Below are 18551 nucleotides of genomic sequence, written 5' to 3' on the forward strand. Positions count from 1 at the left end.
GGCTCAGAGTCCATTTCCATCACTAGAATGTGAGGAGGAGTGAACTGGAAGAATGGCTCAGTCAGGCAGTCAGACAGGGCAGCCCTGCTGTATTTCCCAGCCTGCTCTCTGTGATGCAGGCAGGAAGATTGTGTGTATTCACAGGCCCCACCTCCTGAAGCTCTGCAGCTGCTAGACTGGACACAAAAGGGTGAGACAGACACTGGCACATTTGCCACTGCTGCTTTGCACCAAACTCCCCGCCTTTCGTCGTTCCTAACGTGGAGCAGATGATCCCACAGGGGCAGCCGCCTGGGATACACCTGTACTCAAATACCAGGGTGAGTCATTGCAGCTAAGCTGGGCTTAATGGGAAAGGGGGAGAGGCAGGCCAGAAATCAATAGAGAAAGAGAAATGGGAGGGAGAGCTTTATGAAAAATATCTCAAGAGGGCACAGACTGGAGGCAGCTGTGCTCTCAAGGCCTGATGTCTGGTACTTGCTGCAGTCAGACCCAGTTTCCTTCAGACAGTCCATGCATTGCATTTGGTACCAAATCTGTTTTTTCAGGCTGCTGAGGATCAGGAGCGAGAGGTCACCCTCACCCTGTGGGTGGCTTTAGATTTCTACAGAAGTCTCTATGCTTGTGTCTCCCTGTGTCATACACCTGGGGAGATTCAGTGACTTGGACAGACTGTGCTACCCCTCAGGCCAGTTTTTCCCCAAGTACCAACAGGAACTTGTTCAAAACAGAGATCCCTATGTTCCACAAATGCCTGCAAGTCCTGGAGATTGAAGCAGCTCAAGGTAAATTTGCTGGAGTTGCAGCCAATCTCCTGTAAATTATCCAAGGAAGTTCTGGGGATACTGCAAAATTAGATTCAGGAGAAAGAAATGAGGGGGAGCAATTTTTTGTTTGCAATTGCTGTCTGTGACCGTGACTCCCTAGTGTCAGCATCCCTGGGTTGTTTATATGCTTAAGAACGAATTTTCTGCATTGGCCACTGTCAGTGGAGAGTAGCATTCTTTTGCACAGTTCTCTGAAGGCTGAATCAAACAACTAAGTGCAGAGCCCTAAACCTGCCCACAAATTACATGAACACTCTAGTTAAAAAAAAAATGTGGGTCCCATCACAGCATAGATCCTTGAGTGGCTGAGCTGTTCAGCACCCCTTTTTGCTCCACCATGGGTGGCAGGTGTACAGTCTTCATCCAGGGAGTTATTCCGTTAGGGATCTGGTCTCCAGCTATAGGCACTGTACACTCAAAAACTTTAAAGTGGTGAACAAACCCTCAGGATGGCATCAGGCTGGTGACTTTATTAGCCTATTTTGTGGTCATTTTTTTTACATGCATCTTGCAATAAGGCAAGAGAAGAGAAAAAGTGTTATTGTTCAAGGGGAGAACTGAGAGCTCCTGATGTTCTGAAAGTCAGTTCTCTGTTTTCTTGCCCTCTTCCTATTTTTATTTCTATAGCAAAACTTTGAATTGACAGGCTTCCTTGTCAGTATCATGTCCTCAAAGTATCTGAGATTATCCATAAAGTAGAGAGGGACTGGTTTGATTCCCAGAACTCTCCTGAGCCAGACCTTCCGTCAGTGAAATTAACTTTTCTTCCTTACCCAGCATGCTACATGTCTTAGCTCCATGGTAATCAAGAGAAACAGCAGTTTGATATCCAGCACCATAGTGCCTCAGGGCCTCCATAATTAAGAGCATCTGTTTGCTTCCTGGTGCTCCTGTGTTTAGAAAGCAGAAAAATAGATAAGTTGTTTTAAAAACCCAGAAGAGAGGCAATGGTTTTAAATAGAAAAGATAGAAATTAAAACAACAGTACCATGGGTTAGAACAAAGTAACAAACAGATGAGCTTTACATAGGTGAGCTCTAAAAATAAACTAAAATTAGTAACAAGGGAAAGGATTAAAAAAATATTATCAGCTAACAAGATATGTATCCCAGATCACCTCTAAAATGCTGTTTGTTTGTTTGTTTGTCTCTCTGTTGTCGTAGCCAGTCTTGTCTTTTCCCTGCTCTCTGAGGAAGGAATGAGCCACCCCTCTTTGTACAGCGCCTGGCACAGTAAGCCCCTCGCCCAATTGGGACCTTTGGGTGTCAATGTAGTAATGATCCCTAGCTGCTTTCTGTTCCTCGCAAATGTCCCCAGCCCCTGTTCATTCATCTCTTGTTCTAAAATACAGGTCACTTACCCTAAGGTCAGCTTCAGGCTGAAGGATCCTGAAAGCAGATATTCAGAAGCAGAAGTGGAAAATGGCAAGCATAGAATGCTCTGAGAGACTGGACCAGGAATACCCCAGCAGCAGTTTGGCTCAGGAATCCTATGGGGACAGAAAGAGGACCATGAACACATGGTGTGAAAATGATGAAGGCGATGAGGAGGAGGAAGCTGAGGAAAGTGACAGTGATCATTTTGGGAACGGCATGCAGAAGGTCCAAGATCCGGTGTCCAGCAGCTCCATGCCGAAGGACAGCATGGCAGAGGACCTTCTGTATGAGGAAGACAAGATCTTTTATGAGACCTTTACCCTTATCAATGCCAACGGCGTGGCCAAGAAGTTGAACATGATGGTCAGTCTTCGCACCAAGAGTGATGAGGGCAATGAGGAAAGCAACAAGGAGACATTGTGTCAGAAGTGGCATAGCCGGCCAGCGAGGAAGCCTGCTGTTCTTCGGCACAGCCCGCAGGGCATAAAGCACTTTGGCAGGATGCTGCCAAGCTCAACCGAGTACGTGGACACTGTGGTTACCCTGGACAGCCATTTGGATGACCCAGCCAAGGACAGCCTGCCGTGCAATGGCATGGAAAGCATCAAGAGCTACGTGACCAGGAAAGTAGACGGTGAGGTGTTCCCAGGAAATCCAAGTATGGACTTCAGCAAGCCAGGGGGGAGCAAAGAACTTCCTCTGAAAAGCAAAAGAGGGGTGAAGTGGCTGAACCCGAAAGCTGCCAACAAGCCAGCCGAGATAGCAGGAAGTGTCAGGGCCCTGAAAGCAGCCACGGTGAGGAGGATCAGGATTGAGACGCAGCAGGTGGGCAGCAGCGAGCTGGAGGAGCGGCCTTACAAATGCATGCAGTGTGGACGGGCCTTTAAGAAATCCAGCAACCTCCTGAGCCACATTGACACGCACAGTGGGGCCAAGCCGTATGCCTGCGAGCTGTGCAGCAAGGCCTACTCGCACCAGGGCACCCTGCAGCAGCACAAGCGGTTGCACACAGGCGAGCGCCCCTACAAGTGCCCGTTCTGCATCAAGGCCTACACCTGGTCCTCAGACTACCGCAAACACATCCGCACGCACACCGGTGAGAAGCCCTACAAGTGCCTGGACTGCGAGAAGGCCTTTGTGCGCTCCTCGGACCTGCGCAAGCATCAGCGCAACATGCACAGCAATGACAAGCCTTTCCCCTGCCAGGAGTGCGGCAAGACCTTCAACAAGCCATTATCGCTACTGCGCCACCAACGCACCCACCTGGGTGAGAAGCCTTTCCACTGTCCTGACTGTGGCAAGGAGTTTGCCGTGGCCAGCCGCATGGTGGAGCACCAGCGCATCCACACGGGCGAGCGTCCCTTCTCCTGTGCCATCTGCGGCAAGTCTTTCACCAAGTCCTCCAACCTCTTTGAGCATCAGACGCTGCACACTGGTGAGCGCCCCTTCAAGTGCTCTGAATGTGGCATGGCCTTCGCCCAGTCCTCACGCCTCATCCGCCACCAGCGCATCCACACCGGCGAGCGGCCCTTTGCCTGTGCCGAGTGCGGGCATGCCTTCGCCCGCTCCTCCACCCTCAAAAGGCACCAGCAGATCCATAGTGGGGAGAAGGCCTACCTGTGCTCAGACTGTGGCAAGGCCTTCCGCCATGCCTCGCAGCTTACCCAGCACATGCGGGTGCATACGGGGGAACGGCCCTACCAGTGCGCCCAGTGTGGCAAAGCCTTCACTCAGTCCACCCACCTCATCCGCCACCAGGCCAAGCATGATGCCAGCAATGGGGAGCCGTTCTCCTCTTCTGATGAGTGAGTCCCTCCCTTGTGGGGCAGCTGGACACCAGGCACTCAACACACCTGTCTTCTAAGGGGCCAAATACAACAGACCTGGGCTTCATCAGGTAGAGCAAATATGAGAGAGGGTTTGTATGTAATATGGAGCAGGCACCACTCTCTGACGAAGTTGCTTGTTGACTAGAGGAGGAGATCTGCAAGTACTTTTCTTCATAAATGCACACGAAAAGACCCAACCAAAGCCCACCTGTGACAGGGGATGCAGATGAGGAGAGAGATTATGAAGACTACATCCACTTTGTCATCTGTCCAGGCACCAAGTTCAGCTGTTTACTAAGATCTTCCTGCTGGACAAAAGTTCAAGAGCACATTGCAAACTGACTGACACTCCATAGCTGTTGCTCCTTCATGGGCCCTCATGCCAATTCCTGCTGCCCCTTCAAGTGTAGTTCTACTTTGAAAAGGGACTAGGTAAGAAAATGGAAGATCTGCTCCCAGTACGTGTGTTCAGAGTTGCATCTGACACAACACTGCTTTTTACTCCTGTTTGCCCTGCAGAGCCAAGTTAGCTAACGGAACTGAAGTCTATTCCTGCTTGTGTGTCTTTAACAGAATGGTTAATGAGGAGCTGGTCTACATGTAGAAATCATACTAGTTTCACTAAATAGATTTAAAAATACACTTTTGGTTAAAATGATGCAAGTCTGCATGTAGACAAGACATATGTTCCATGCAGTTCATGTGAAACACCTTGAAAGGAAACAGGATGGAATAGGGATCACTTAGGGCATGGTTTATGTGTAGAGTCTCTGTTACTGGTTAAATACCTATCTCATAGAACTGGAAGGGACCCTGAAAGGTCATTGAGTCCAGCCCCCTACCTTCACTAGCAGGACCAAGTACTGATTTTGCCCCAGATCCCTAAGTGGGCCCCTCAAGGACTGAACTCACAACCCTGGGTTTAGCAAACCAATGCTCAAGCCACTGAGCTATCCCTCCCCCTGATGCAGAAGGAAAAAGCCCTTCTTGACTCTCAGAGTCCAGGTTGTGTGTAGGGTGACCAGACATCGTGATTTTATCGGGACTGTCCCAATATTTACTTGTTTGTCAGGATGTTCGGTCGGGACGTGAATTGTCCCAATATTTTGCCCTCTGGCGCACAGGCCCCCCTGCCCCAACTCCACCCGGCCCGGCCCTGACTCCGCCCCTCCCGAGTTGTGTGTGCAGGTCTGTCAGCTACAAAATACATATTATTACTTGTAAGTTGTACACAAATCACCCACATAGGGTGACCAGCTGAGAGATGTGAAATATCAGGATCCGGCAGTGGAGGAAAAAACAAAACCAAGAGCCAGCGGAGCATAGGAAAAATTGGTGGGGGCTGAGCACCCACCGGCAGCTCCACACCCTACCCCCCTGCACCATCTCACCTTTGCTCTGCCTCCACTTCCCTTGAGCTGGCTGCCGCGTCCTGCTTCTCCCCCCTCCCTCCAGCGCTTGTGCCACCATACAGCTGATTCGCGCAAGCCTGGGAGGGAGGGGTGAGGAGGAATGCAGCATGCTTCGGGGAAAAGGCGGGACCAGGGTGAGGATTTGGGGAGGGATCCAATAGGGCACTGAGGGGGCAGGTTTGGGGGCTGGGCCAGGGCAGGGATTTGGGGAGGGATCCACTGGGGGGGGACGGAGGGAGGGAGGGGCAGAGTCAGGGTGGAGTTGGGTTGGGGGGAGCGTGAGCCCCCTCCGCCTGTGCACCAGAGGGCAAAATATTGGGACAATTCGCATCCTAACCAAACATCGGTTGGGACGCAGGACAAACAAGTAAATATCGAGACAGTCCCCATAAAATCGGGACGTCTCATCATCCTGCATCCACAGAATGTAAATATGGAACCCACCAATGTTATTTTAAGAGAGATCCCCTTGTCAGAGCAGAACTGCACTTTGAGGTATTATAGTCTCCATAATGAGGATGCCCCAGTGGCCAGCCTATCGACAAAAAGCTTTCCTGAAGTACATCTCATATGATACCATGAAAAACAAAACAAACATGCAATTCCAAACAAATAGATGTACTGTGGGATACTTACAAATGAAGGCACTGACATCATTCCTTTCTTACTGGCCTGTTGACAGGGAAAGGATGAAAGTACTTTTTAAATGGGGTTGTGCTGGCCATGGCTGGCTGAATTATTGACACTGTACACAGTGACTTTCCAATAAGTGCAGAAACACTGGGTGGCAAATGTACAACTGATCAGTTTCTGGCTCATCTTGGGTCTGATCCTGCACCGCTGTAACTGATGGGTATTTTTGCCAGTGGAGCAGGAACAACCCCCACTGCTCAATTCTGCATGTGAGGTATTCATAGCTCCAGATAGCTCTGCTTTATAACATCTATCTATCCTCAAGACTCTTTCCAGCAAGAGGCATCCAAATTAAGCAAAATTAGTTTCCTGATTAAGCAGCAGTCCCATTCCTTGATGTTTTATTACCAGTTGGCATCAGTCAGTTCCCTAATTATGCAGACTTAACTAAGTCAACTTTCTTTTAGCATCTCTCTCTCTTTCTCTCTTGGTGAAGTTAGCTTTCTGAACGGGGACCAGTCTTTCCGAGTCTGCAGACAGCCAGCTCCAGTGTCTCTGCTGCTGCTCAGAAATTTACTGGCTAGCAGCACACTGATGTTCCACTGCTGCTTTTCAGAAACTGGTGGGCAGCGGTGAAGATGTTAGGCATCTTGTCAATTTCATGGTGTTTGAGAAAGCTAGGAATAGGCTAAGAGAGGTGACACTGGAGTTATTCACCAGGGAGGAGAATCCAAAAGCAGAGATTGTGGGAGACTTCTTTCTCTCACCCTCCTGACAGCTGTCGGAAAGAAGATTTTCACACCTTGCAACAGCCTGGTGGCTCTAAAGGAGTGATAGAAGAGACAGAAAGTTCCTTCCTCCGTTCCAGGTCCTAAAGGTGGTGAAAATTTATCAGGCACCTACTCATCAGAGGCTGATACAATAGATGGAGCCCACAAACAGGGTCCAGGTACACCACTGTTCCCAACAACTGGGTGCTTCTTGGGGCTGAACTTCTCCCTAGGCTGTTGCCTCTCCCTCATTTTCTGCATCTATGTCCAAATAGTGCTGCATGTGTCATTCTAGGCCACCTTTCCTGCCCACGCCACACATTTCAGATATTTGCACGAATCCTTTCACATTACAGCTGCCCCTCTGTGTGGATGCAACACTTGTTGGACTGTGCCTCACAGCAGAAAGGATGAGCAACCTATGTGAGAATTGCTGCTTTTCCACAGCCAGTCACTCAGCATCAGGAAAGGCGCAGCAGCACCAAGGAAAGCAGCAAATGTTCCATGTCTCCCCAGAGTTAAGAGTTTCAAGGTCAGTCCAGTAGTTAGGCTCCCTAGCTGGCAGCATGCTGCTCTGTCCAGACAGCCCCCAAGACATCCCTTTGGAGAGGAATATTTTTCATTAATTTCCTTTCCCTGCTGTGCTGACCACCTTTTGGATCTAAGAGAGCTAGATACAGCTCTGTCTGGAGCCTCTGTGTGCCACTACTATCTTCCAGAAAGATGTAATAAGAGGTGCTCCATCATCCAAGTGCTACCTCCTTCACAATATCAGCAGCCAGGGACAAAGCTGTAGTGGACACGTATGGCTCTGCCCTCCCTATTCTTACATTTCATCCTAATCTTTTTGGACCTCTCCTGCATGCAAGACTCCAGCTCTTCTGGGATGGGTTGCAAGATCAGTCTGGGCAGCTAGGAAAGGAGTGCACTGAATTGTCTCCATTCACTCTCACTGGTGATGTAGACCCCTCTTCCCCATCAGGCCAACTCGCTAAGGTTCTGTAGGTAGCCAGATAGCAAAGTTGTGCGACCTTTTCAGCAACAAAGCAGGCCCGAACTGATAAGGCACTTAAAATTCTGCCAGACAAGCGCAGCTCCTGATAAAAAGGTACCAAATGATTACAACAAAGTCATGACCCAACAGGAATAAACCATCAAGAAACACACACACATATACATGGGATTAAAATAAAAGGAGTGCAAAATGAACCCTCAAACAACTTAGCCACCGAGTGTAGAATCTTCAGCAGGAAGAGAGTTAAAAGCGCAACACTTTGTTTCGGAAAGGAAGGGGAAAATTCCCCTTACTGAAAAGAAGTGGATAGGACAGGCCTTACCAGTTAGGACAGACAGGGTCTCTGCCCTTCTTTCTCCAGTGGGCCAGGCCTATATTACCAGTTACTGCTGCCATGGAGATCTGACCTCTGTACTTGACAGGATGCTTCACATGACACTTTGTTCATGGCTCTCTAACTCTACCCTTTGTGTTGAAGCTGGTGGGTGCCACACAGAACCAACTACTTGAACATGCTGTGACATTTGAGGAATGCAAATATCTGTAAATAATAGTAATAATAATGAATAATAAATGTGCTTGTATTGTAATAGGGTTATATTTGCCAAGAACTGGCCTGGGAACGGGGAGTCTAGTTTTATTTTTTACACTTGCAAAGGTTTCCGTTTCTAATGATTACAAATTGCATGCTGTAATATACCATGTGGACAGAGAGGGAAATAACACTGGGGACATTGTTTTGTGTTCCCTTGAAATCCCCAATGTCTGAGATATTAAAGCTGTTATGTCTTAAGCAAATAGAGCCCAGAAATAAATATTGTATTGCCACTCATGTATCTCCATGAGTGGCTTAAAGGAACCAGGTTCTGGCTCTCTCACATGTCTTGTGGTATGCATTAGTTACTCCTGGGGGAATTCTGTGCCAAAAAATTAAAAATTCTGCACACAATATTTTAAAATTCTGCATATTTTATTGGTCAAAAACAACACAATATAATCATGCCAGTTTCAATTATTTTGGTAATTTATTTCAAAATACTCGTTAGCAACTATGTCTGTAACAATACAGACAAAAAAGATTCAGGAAATGTTTTTTGACAAACATATTCCTCACAAGGCATATTAATACAGAACTCTGAGTAATAATTAATTTAAACTACAATACAGAACCATATTTCCCACACCTCTCAGAAGCAATGCAAAGATTTGGGGGAGTCAGGGGTAATGGAGGAGCTGAGGGAGAGGGAAGTAATTGCTGGGAAGGAGCCTGGGTGTGAACTTGGAGAATTGTTGGGTGTGGATGGGAGAAGTATGGAACAGGGGAGTTTTTGGACAGGGAGGGATTGTTAGGGAGCCGCCACCTCGCTGACCCCTATCCTCTCTCATTCAGTCAAGCACATCCCCATGTGTCCCTGCACCCCCATGCCAATTTATCCCCCCACCCCAGGCTGTCACCCCCACTAGCCCTTCTGAACCCCAGTCTGTGACCCCAAGCAGCCCTCTGTCCCCCATGCTGTTCATCCCCCCCATATCCTGAGCCTCCGGACCTGGCCCCACGGGCAGGGAGCTATGGGGAATGCAGCTCCTTTCTCTTCCCTATCTGCAGCTGTGGCTGCTGCTGCTCCCACCCAGGAGCGGCTGCTCTCTGTTCTAGTGCCACAGAGGCCCCTGGTGGGTGAAAGGATTAACTGCAGCACCTTTCTAGCAGAATGTTTTTTCTGTGGAGGGAAAAAAAAAAATCTTTACAGCACATAAATTCTGCATGTGCACAGAGGCACAGAATTCCCCCAGGAGTAATTAGTAGATAAGGTGTAAATACAGATGCATGGTGTAATTCAGTGTCTAATGCTGCACTTGGACTTGAGCCAAAGCCTGTTTGTGTCCACAGCAGCAAGAATATATGAGTATATTCAAAAGTGCACAAGAGCATGAAAGCATGTTACTAATCACAGACACGTTTTTGTGCACATCAATTTGTAAGTATGAACATAAGCCTGCAGATACAATGTAGTGCTGTCTCAATACTGGTTCCACACATGGTTCGTGACTACTACATGGCCCTTAACATTTTGCATATACCATATACTGTCATTCTGCTCACAGGCAGGGATGCAACACAGCTGCTAGGTTGTAACTGGATTCTAACATGATGACTCAGTTGTGCAGATGGCACCAACTAATCCTCTCTCTGTACCTAGGTTATCTAGTCCTCCCACTTTCCAGGTCTCTGTGAAGGAAACATCTCAAAGTACATGTGAAAAACACCCATAATCCTATGGATTTGGCCTCATTAGCTGAGGCAGTATGACATAAGTGCCCAGATTTTCCCACAGTGCACCAGTACAATCATGGTTTGTAGCACGGTAAGCACTAATATAGTTGACACATTTGCTATGGAGAATATTGCTGCATGGGATACACTGAACCATACTAGCTGTAATTGTCTCAATGCGTATGTCAAAGCCTGAATACAATTGTACTTTAGAAAGGACTCTCTCTTTTCAGGCTGGTGGAGCAATGATTTTTGCACATAAAGTCTGTAGACAGACTCCAGAAAGCAGGTAAGTTCATTTTATTTTTAAAAATTAAGAAAGAGCTGTAAATATGAAATCAAGTATAGCTAATAACTGTAAAACTCTTTGAAAATTAATATCATTATATAAATGCTAATTATCATCAAGTGATATTATACAGGAAACCTGTGCAATTTCATTTTGAAGTTTGGGGTTGATGGTTAAGAAAAACACATGCTGTGTTCTCACCCTGATTTCCCCTTCCAATAAAATAAGATACATCATATATAATTCACAATACCTATAAAACAAAAATCTCCAGAACAAATTACACAGCTATCTAATTATATTTGTTCATAGCAACATTCTGAAGTAACCTCTCCCCGCAAGCGTGTCAGTATTAATCAACAGGAGACAGAGAACCCATGTGAAGCACAAGGTTAAAGATCTCTGTAATGCTACCAATACCAATCACTTTTTAAGGAATACAAAAAGTAGGTAAAACTTCAGAGGCAAATAAAATTAGCTCAAGTTCTCTCAAACAGGATGGGCTGAATTGCACAAACCATCTCCACAAAATGGGCTGACCCTTTTGATAAAGCTTTGCACCGTTTTTCCCTTAGCCAACAAAGCACTTGTATGGGAAAGAGTATCAGAGGGGTAGCCATGTTAGTCTGGATCTGTAAAAGCAGCAAGGAATCCTGTGGCACCTTATAGACTAACAGACGTTTTGGAGCATAAGCTTTCGTGGGTGAATACATGCATCTGACGAAGTGGGTATTCACCCACGAAAGCACATGCTCCAAAACGTCTGTATGGGAAACACTCTTCCATCAAAAATGATCCAATTATTAAAAGGCTCTTAAGATTAAGAACCTTTTCCTGCTCTCCTTGAGGTCAAAAGGAATTCTGCTGTCAACTTGAACAAGAACAGACCCCCATTATAGGACAAATTAGCATTCTCACTTTAAATCCCAAAGTACTGTGATGGCACTTAAGGTAGCAGTTGCAATCAGAATAAGAGTCAAATAGCTCAGATATCTCTCTCTAATAGATAAGCATGATTAAAGTTACTCCCCGAATCACAAGCAGATTTGAGCTCTCTCTCACATGAAAACTTGTACAAATACATGTAGCGAGAGGAGGCTTGAAAGCATGATCATCCCACAGTAAAGTCACCATGGTGGCCACATCATCTCAGAGATCTATACTATCAATATCACGGTACATTTCCCACTGGATGATCATTCCACTGGGTGACTCTTATCGTATCAAGGTCGATATGCCCAAATAGCATATTCTCACAGTTCCTGACACAGAAGAAACAATTACATTAAGAGAAAAGGTAGTATTTTCCTGTTTGGTTCCAAAACTTTATTGCAATAAAATTTTATTCACTCACTAGACTGCAGTTGAGTCTGAGCCTTGAAGGGATTCCAATCTCTCCTTTTTTCCATTCTGAAAGAGGGAAAACTGTGTCAGAGGGACTCCCAGTGACAACATAAACCCTCTTAAAAAGTAGGGGTGAGATCACTGTTTGATAAAGCCTTATTTCAAATATGGACAGCCCAGCAAAGAATCAAGTATCTTATTATAGGAGCACATTACAAACTCCTCACTCGTTAGTTTTTAATGGTTGACCTCTTTTGCCAGACAATCTTCCCTGCTTCTAGCATAGGTCAAAGATCCCTGCTTTGGCCCATTCTACACAGAGGAAAAAGCAAATATTGCCAAGACAGGAGGCAGTATGTGATGAGACAAGAAGCTATACAGTAGCTTTCCAGGCCAGATACCAGATCCATCTACAACCTTAACCGTTCCATGTGACTAGTACGCTTAAACAGATGGCAACAACTTAAGGCCAGTCTCACACTGCACTTGAACAGAATAAGAACATTTGTGTAACAAATTTGTTAATAAGAAAGATTGCTGTATGAAAGAAGGATTCCTCCTAAGCCCTAACATTATAATCTATTGGCAGGTCTTAGTGAGTACAACTACATAGCTTGGTTGTCTATGAGGTATGTGCAGTAAGCTCATTAGCTTTTAGGGCCTAGTGTTTATAAAGTGAGTACCTATTTTGAGCTTATAATTACCATGGTGTGTAAATTGTGCATCTACATATGCAAAGTCTGCTATGCTTTTAACTGACTGCTTATGTATGCAAATTATGTGTGCAATTTTGTGAAAACTCTTATAAAATCAAGGGTTTCTGATTCTCTGTTGTCTTGCACTTTGGATTGTTACATCCACTTTGCATTCATGTAAATAGCTACACTTGGTGCAGGGCAACAGTGAATTGAGCCCTTAGTGTCTGCAGACAGCAAGTGCCATGATTTAACTAACTCATGATCTAAATCGCTTTAGTTAAGTAAGTGCAGTCCCCATCGGTAGATGCTCTCAAACAGATATGAGGTGGGCAAATACTGATTTGGCCTAATTCAGTTCATAAATGAGTTCACAAGTACCTATCCACAGGCTGATTTCACTAAATGGAATTTAATTAGTTCAGTTTCTGTGTGCAGGCCTTAATTAGAGAGATTATCCCATTCTAGAAAAACTATATTAATTGATTTAAATGTTTATTAGAAAATATTAAAGAAAGGTGATACAAAGAGTTTGATGTGTCAGTCGTTGGTCATCGGGGGAAACATACAGAGCATGGGGGGACGCTGGCAATTGGTTACGGTTCAGCATATAGTACATACAGCCTGTAATGTCCCCAATGCGGGGTGTACGGTGGTTGGGGTCAAGATATAGTAGGGGGGCAGTGAGGGTACATCGCTCATAGAGTGGGCTACACACAGTCGTGGGTATGAGTAAGCGGGCCGGGTAATGGGGACAGGGTGACCCTCACGTGGTGGGATCCAGATTGGTAAGTTCAGGACTCAGGGGATATGGTTTGGTAGGGGGGTTGTAAGGGTTTCCCCCTCCCCCCCGTGGGTGCGTGGAGCCACATCGGCTCACTCCTGGTATTGGCGGTGGCCGGTGATGTGTTCGATGTAAATGTCTCTAGACCACCGGATAGTGTCCGAGACCATCAGGCGTCTCATGAGTCGCGCATAGCGACGGCCCACCCCACAGGCCCTGAGCACACGTTCGTTCCAGGGGTCCCAGGCGCCCAGCGCCCCGACGATCAGAGCGTCGGTGTAGACCTCGTAGCCCTTCGCCCGCAGGGTGTCAGTCAAGGGGGCGTATTTCTCGAGTTTGCGGGCTCGGGCTTCGCGGAACGCCGGGGTCCTGTTCTCGAACGGGATGGTCACGTCGACGAGGATGATCTTTTTCCGCTCCTCGTCCGTGACGACGATGTCTGGGCGCAGCGGGCTGTCGGTGCCGGGGATGGTGCGGTTGACCGCGATCTCACCGAGGTGTGGGGCGATGGCCTTCGCTAGGCGGTCCTGGACGGCGTTGTGGCGCAGCTGCCAGGCTCTGGCGTGGGGTTTGCAGCTGCACAGGACGTGGGGCAGGGTCTCCAGGGTGTACCCGCACTTCCTGCAGCGCTTGTCCCGGTTCCCGTGGCGGACGGCTCCGTTGAGCGGGACGCAGTTCAGCCGGGCGCGGTGTATGAAGCGCCAGTCGGCGAAGCGGGTGAAGCTGCCCGCGGGGAGGAAGTGGTTGCTGGAGTCCCACTTGCTGGTCACCTCGAAGGCCTTGCCCTGGTCGGGTTTTTTCCTCAGGGTGTCCACGTAGAGCGCGTGGACGGCGGCCTTCAGGGACCTCTCCAGCACGCCTCTGGCTCCGGGGCTGACGGTGATGCTGCCCTCCGTCCCGATCTGCGGCACCAGAACTCCCAGCTCCTGTCGCTCCTCGCTCCAGACCCAGCGGCAGCCCAGTCGCTTCCCTAGTCGGCGCGTGGCGTCGCGGGCGCGGGACCACAGCGAGGCGGTGTCCCACCTGTCTCGGCCGAATTCGCCGTCCAGGGAACCGCTCAGGAAGGTGGCTACATCCTGGCCGGAGGGAGGCCTGCCGATTCGGTGCTCGGTGGTAGCGTGCAGGGCGGTCGCCGCGACGCTCTTAACCGTGGTGTCCGGGCACGTCAGGAGGCGGAAGGCGTGCGTGATGACCGCGATGTCACAGAGGTCTCCCATGCGGGGGACGTTGGCGCCGCCGTGTCTGTGGGCGATATAGATGAGCTCGTTGCTGGCTCTCTGAGGCAGGGACAGCCACTTTTTGACCAGCTGCCGGATGGTGTTGTCTGCCTTGTTGAGGGGCACCTTTGCCACGGCGGAACCTCTCAGGACGAAGGCGATGCGGGGGATCAAGAAGGTGTTGAGGGCGTTGATCTTCTGCCATGGGGCCAGCAGGGATGCGTCGATCTTGGCAGCGTCCTGCAGGATCTCCCGGATGGTGTCCTCGGGGGTCTGCCGGACGCGGACGCCCGTCGGCGTGCCGAGGTGTTGGTACGCCTGCCCTTCGGCCAGGGGAACGACGGGCTTGCCCTGGATCTGGAACTCCGTCGCCAGCACCGAGTCTCTTTTGCTCCCATGCACTTTAACATGACTATTTTAAAGGGTCGGTAGTTTGCCCTGTCCATTTCAATAACTGATTAAAATATATATGTCTAGTAAATGCTGGGTAGCCCCCGGAATAAGTAATGGAATACTGAGAGTTTCCCAAAATATACCTGTTTGGTGGTTTGCGTGAAATCAGTTGTTGTTAGTCCATTTCCTCAAACAGGTGTTCACATCACCAAAGCCATGCCAACTGCCATTGTGTCTTGTTGGCCTTCTCTGCATTGATGCTGAAGATTGAATGGGACTATCCTTTCACCCTTAGAGCCAGTCCTTCCAGATCAGAATTGTGTCACCTGGCCAAATATGCTAGATCACTGACTGTACTGTGCCTGTGTTGAAAATAAAAGGCTCCTTCCCGTCTCATGATTATCATTTCAGCACCTTTCACAAGCACAAAGTTCACTTTACAAAACTGAAAATAAGGAATAACAAAAAAACAAACAGTTTTTCAATAGTTTTCTTTCTCAGCTCATCTTCCATCCTTATTCTGAGCTTGCACCGAGCGCACTGCTGAAACTTACAGTATAGACCATGCCAATTTCTAGACTAGTGGTTCTCAATCTGTTTCAGGATATTCATGGAGATGCTTTTGTCACAATGGCAAAATGTTAATTGTTCTCCAAGAGGTAATGCTTCTAAATTGGAGCCAGCTGAGAATTCTTTGGGGGGATATCCAGAGCCTTTTTTCACTACCTAAACTGAAAAAAGCAACAATCTCCTTCCTGCCTGGCTGCTTGCCAGCTTTAAGTCTTTCTCAGATACTTCTTTGGTGAATAATCAATGGTAAACAGATCTGCATACATTTAGGCCTTGATTCAGCAAGGTACTTAAGCATATAACTGACTTAAAATACAATTAGTCCTGTTACATCAATGGGACCACAGAAGGGTACCAGACCCTCAGGAGGACAAAAACAAGCAAAGTAATCTGAAGATATTAAAGTAATAGGCGCTGCAGGGAAGGAGGGGTTATTCAGAACAAATGCATGTAAATCATCAGAGAAGCAACTAATGGTAGATTAAAAAAAGAAGGGATGGAACACAACTAAACAGCTGCACTGGTATTCTTAGCTTGTTTCCTTAATATTGTCTTAATAGGTTTTCATGACATCAATCAGTAGGATTGGACGGTGTGGAATCAAGGCTAAAGGGGGAAATGAGTCAATATGAAGCCTGCTATCTTAACAACAGTTCGCAATTGTAGGAGACCCTCTGTTCTAAACGGTCATTTAATACAGGGAAAATACAATTTTTATTAAAGTTAGTTTAAAATCAAATTTACACAAGTTAAGAGGGAAGATACTGTACATCTGGGGTCGGGCTTGGGTTGTGGAGGATTGCAAGAATTTGTAACAAGGTTCACGAGGCACATACATATCACCTAACCAGCATAGATCCAGATTGGGGTGTGGGAGTTTTATAGCTACATCTCCATTTAACTGTCCATTGCCAGATAGTGCCTGCTAAACCAACTGGCGACAATTTCTGTATATAACGAGCATGGAGTGTGGACTTCAGTGGTGGTTAAAGTTAGAGGCTGCTGAATATGAGAGAGAGAGAGAGAGAGAGAGAAAATAGGTTTTAAATTGGGAGGATGGGGCGTTGAACTGCTTCCACACCAGGATGTTGCACTGATTTAGCTCAACTGTTTTTTTCTACCAAGTTAGTTAAATCTGAAAAAGCTCAGGTTAGACAAATCCTAAGAGCTAGCCCAAACATTTCTTGAACCCCAGCTGAACTACAGTATCAGTCAGGGTCAGGAGAGGTGTGAAATGCCGGCACGGCCCTACTTACATTGTCTCTATCTGAAAAAATGTGCCACTGTGACTTCTCACTATAAATCATTTATATCGGTCCCTAAATATCTACAGAATAATTTTGGATTTCAGATTTGCCATTCATTTAGACTATGAACTAAATAACAATTTTAGTGCTATTAAAATGGCTGTAAGCTACAGTTCTTGTTTACAAGGGATAGGATATACATGTATGGAGTGTGACAGTTGGTAGAATGGATATTGTTCTGATGAGAGTGTAACAGTGTTGAAAGTGTTCCAAACAACATGATTTTTTAATGGGAGAATTAAAAGGTTAGCAAAATGAAACTTTTACTAAGCATAACGAATGGGTTAAAAAAAGAAACCTGCCTGGTGGTCTGACTCCAAAGTGAGATGTTTGGGCATCTGGAATTGTCAATTAAATAAGAATATGACGACTATTGTGAACAGTATGTTCACACCTGATCCAAAGAGAACGCCAGTGACTGCAACTCAAGGAATCAGAGGTACAGGAACTCTAGTTTGAGCTGCGAAATCTTACCTGGAGGAATTTACAACATGAAGTTAAGGTCATCTGATCCACAGTGTCTGCTGTTTATCGAGTTGAGTAGAGAAAGTTCTGAAATCACTTCCAAACCCTGAATCTGTCTTGTGGCACACTAGGCCACCACCAAAGTCACCCCTAGCTGTTTCCATGGCCAGATACAAAAATAAATAGCTAAAATGGGAGGACAGAGAGCAAATATAATTACAGTAAAAGCTGTTTTATCTGGCACTTCACCAACCAGAAAGCTCTATAACCTGGCATTTCTGATCTTCATTGAAATTCCAGTTTATAGGCTTGTTGGCGCAGGGCTGGCAGGGGGTTGGGGCACAGGAGGAGGTCTGGGTTCTGGGAGGGAGTTTGGGTGCGGGAGGGGGCTCGGGGCAGTGGGTAGGAGATGTAGGGGTGCCAGATGCGGAGGCTGCTTACCCTGGGCAGCTCCCCGCAAGCGGCGACCTATTCCGGCTGCTCCTAGATGGAGGTACAGCAGGCGGATCTGTGTGCTATCCCCGCCCCAAGAGCTAGCTCTGCAGCTCCCATTGACTGGGACCTATGGCCAATGGGAGCTACGAGGGCGGCACCTGCGAGCAGAGGCAGCACGCAGAGCCACCTGCCACACCTCTGCCTAGGAGCAGCCACGACAGCTCGCCACTTGGGAGCTGCCTGAAATTAGCTCCCCCTGGATCTGACACCCCACACCTCCTCCTGCGCCCCAACCCGGTGCTCTGAGCCCCCTCCCACACCCAAACTCCCTCCCAGAGCCTGTGCCCTGCACTTCCACCCATGTCCAACATGCCCTCCCACATGCCAACCCCCAGCCTCGCACCCCTTCCCACACCCAAACTCCCACCCCCTTAGTTAACTAGCATTTTTCACTTACCAGCACCCTCCATTTCCCCAACATGCCGGATAAAACAGCTTTTACTGTAGTTTGCATCACTTCCTTGAGAAGGAAACTGGTGCTCTCCACATAAATTATTTTTGTTTTGTCCAAATTTGGCAGAGTCCCTCTAGCTCTGGGTCTGAAATGGTCAGTATATCAGTGTCTAAAAAGCCACAGAAGGACACAGCAGTTTCTTTCATTAATGCTGTGCTATATGGAGGACTTGTCCAACACACAAACATACTTCCAATTCTGGGACATTACTGGAAGCAATATGAGAAGGGAAAAATTCAGCATCTGAGCCCTGAGCTGGGGAAGAAATCTTGGCTGTATGTGCACTTGGGCTTGTTAGATCAGTGTAGAGTGATGTATGGCAATTTACTCTGACCTCTGCTTTATTTTCTCAGGCTAACTGCTCTTTTTCTCCTCCAGCCTTACAGTCATGATTTTTACTAGTG

At 47.3% G+C, this 18551-nt stretch overlaps 1 protein-coding gene across 1 annotated transcript; it reads left to right on the forward strand.

Moving 5' to 3' along the window:
* Positions 1-14: 14 nt before the first annotated feature.
* On the forward strand, positions 15-4672 carry ZNF648 (zinc finger protein 648). Its single transcript, XM_075067887.1, has 2 exons — positions 15-320; positions 2179-4672. The coding sequence occupies exon 2, from the start codon at positions 2249-2251 to the stop codon at positions 4010-4012; it is 1764 nt and encodes a 587-aa protein (XP_074923988.1). The 5' UTR covers positions 15-320; positions 2179-2248; the 3' UTR covers positions 4013-4672.
* The last annotated feature ends 13879 nt before the right edge of the window (positions 4673-18551 follow it).

Source organism: Chelonoidis abingdonii, chromosome 7 (genome assembly GCF_003597395.2).
Source record: "Chelonoidis abingdonii isolate Lonesome George chromosome 7, CheloAbing_2.0, whole genome shotgun sequence".
NCBI lineage: Eukaryota > Metazoa > Chordata > Testudines > Testudinidae > Chelonoidis > Chelonoidis abingdonii.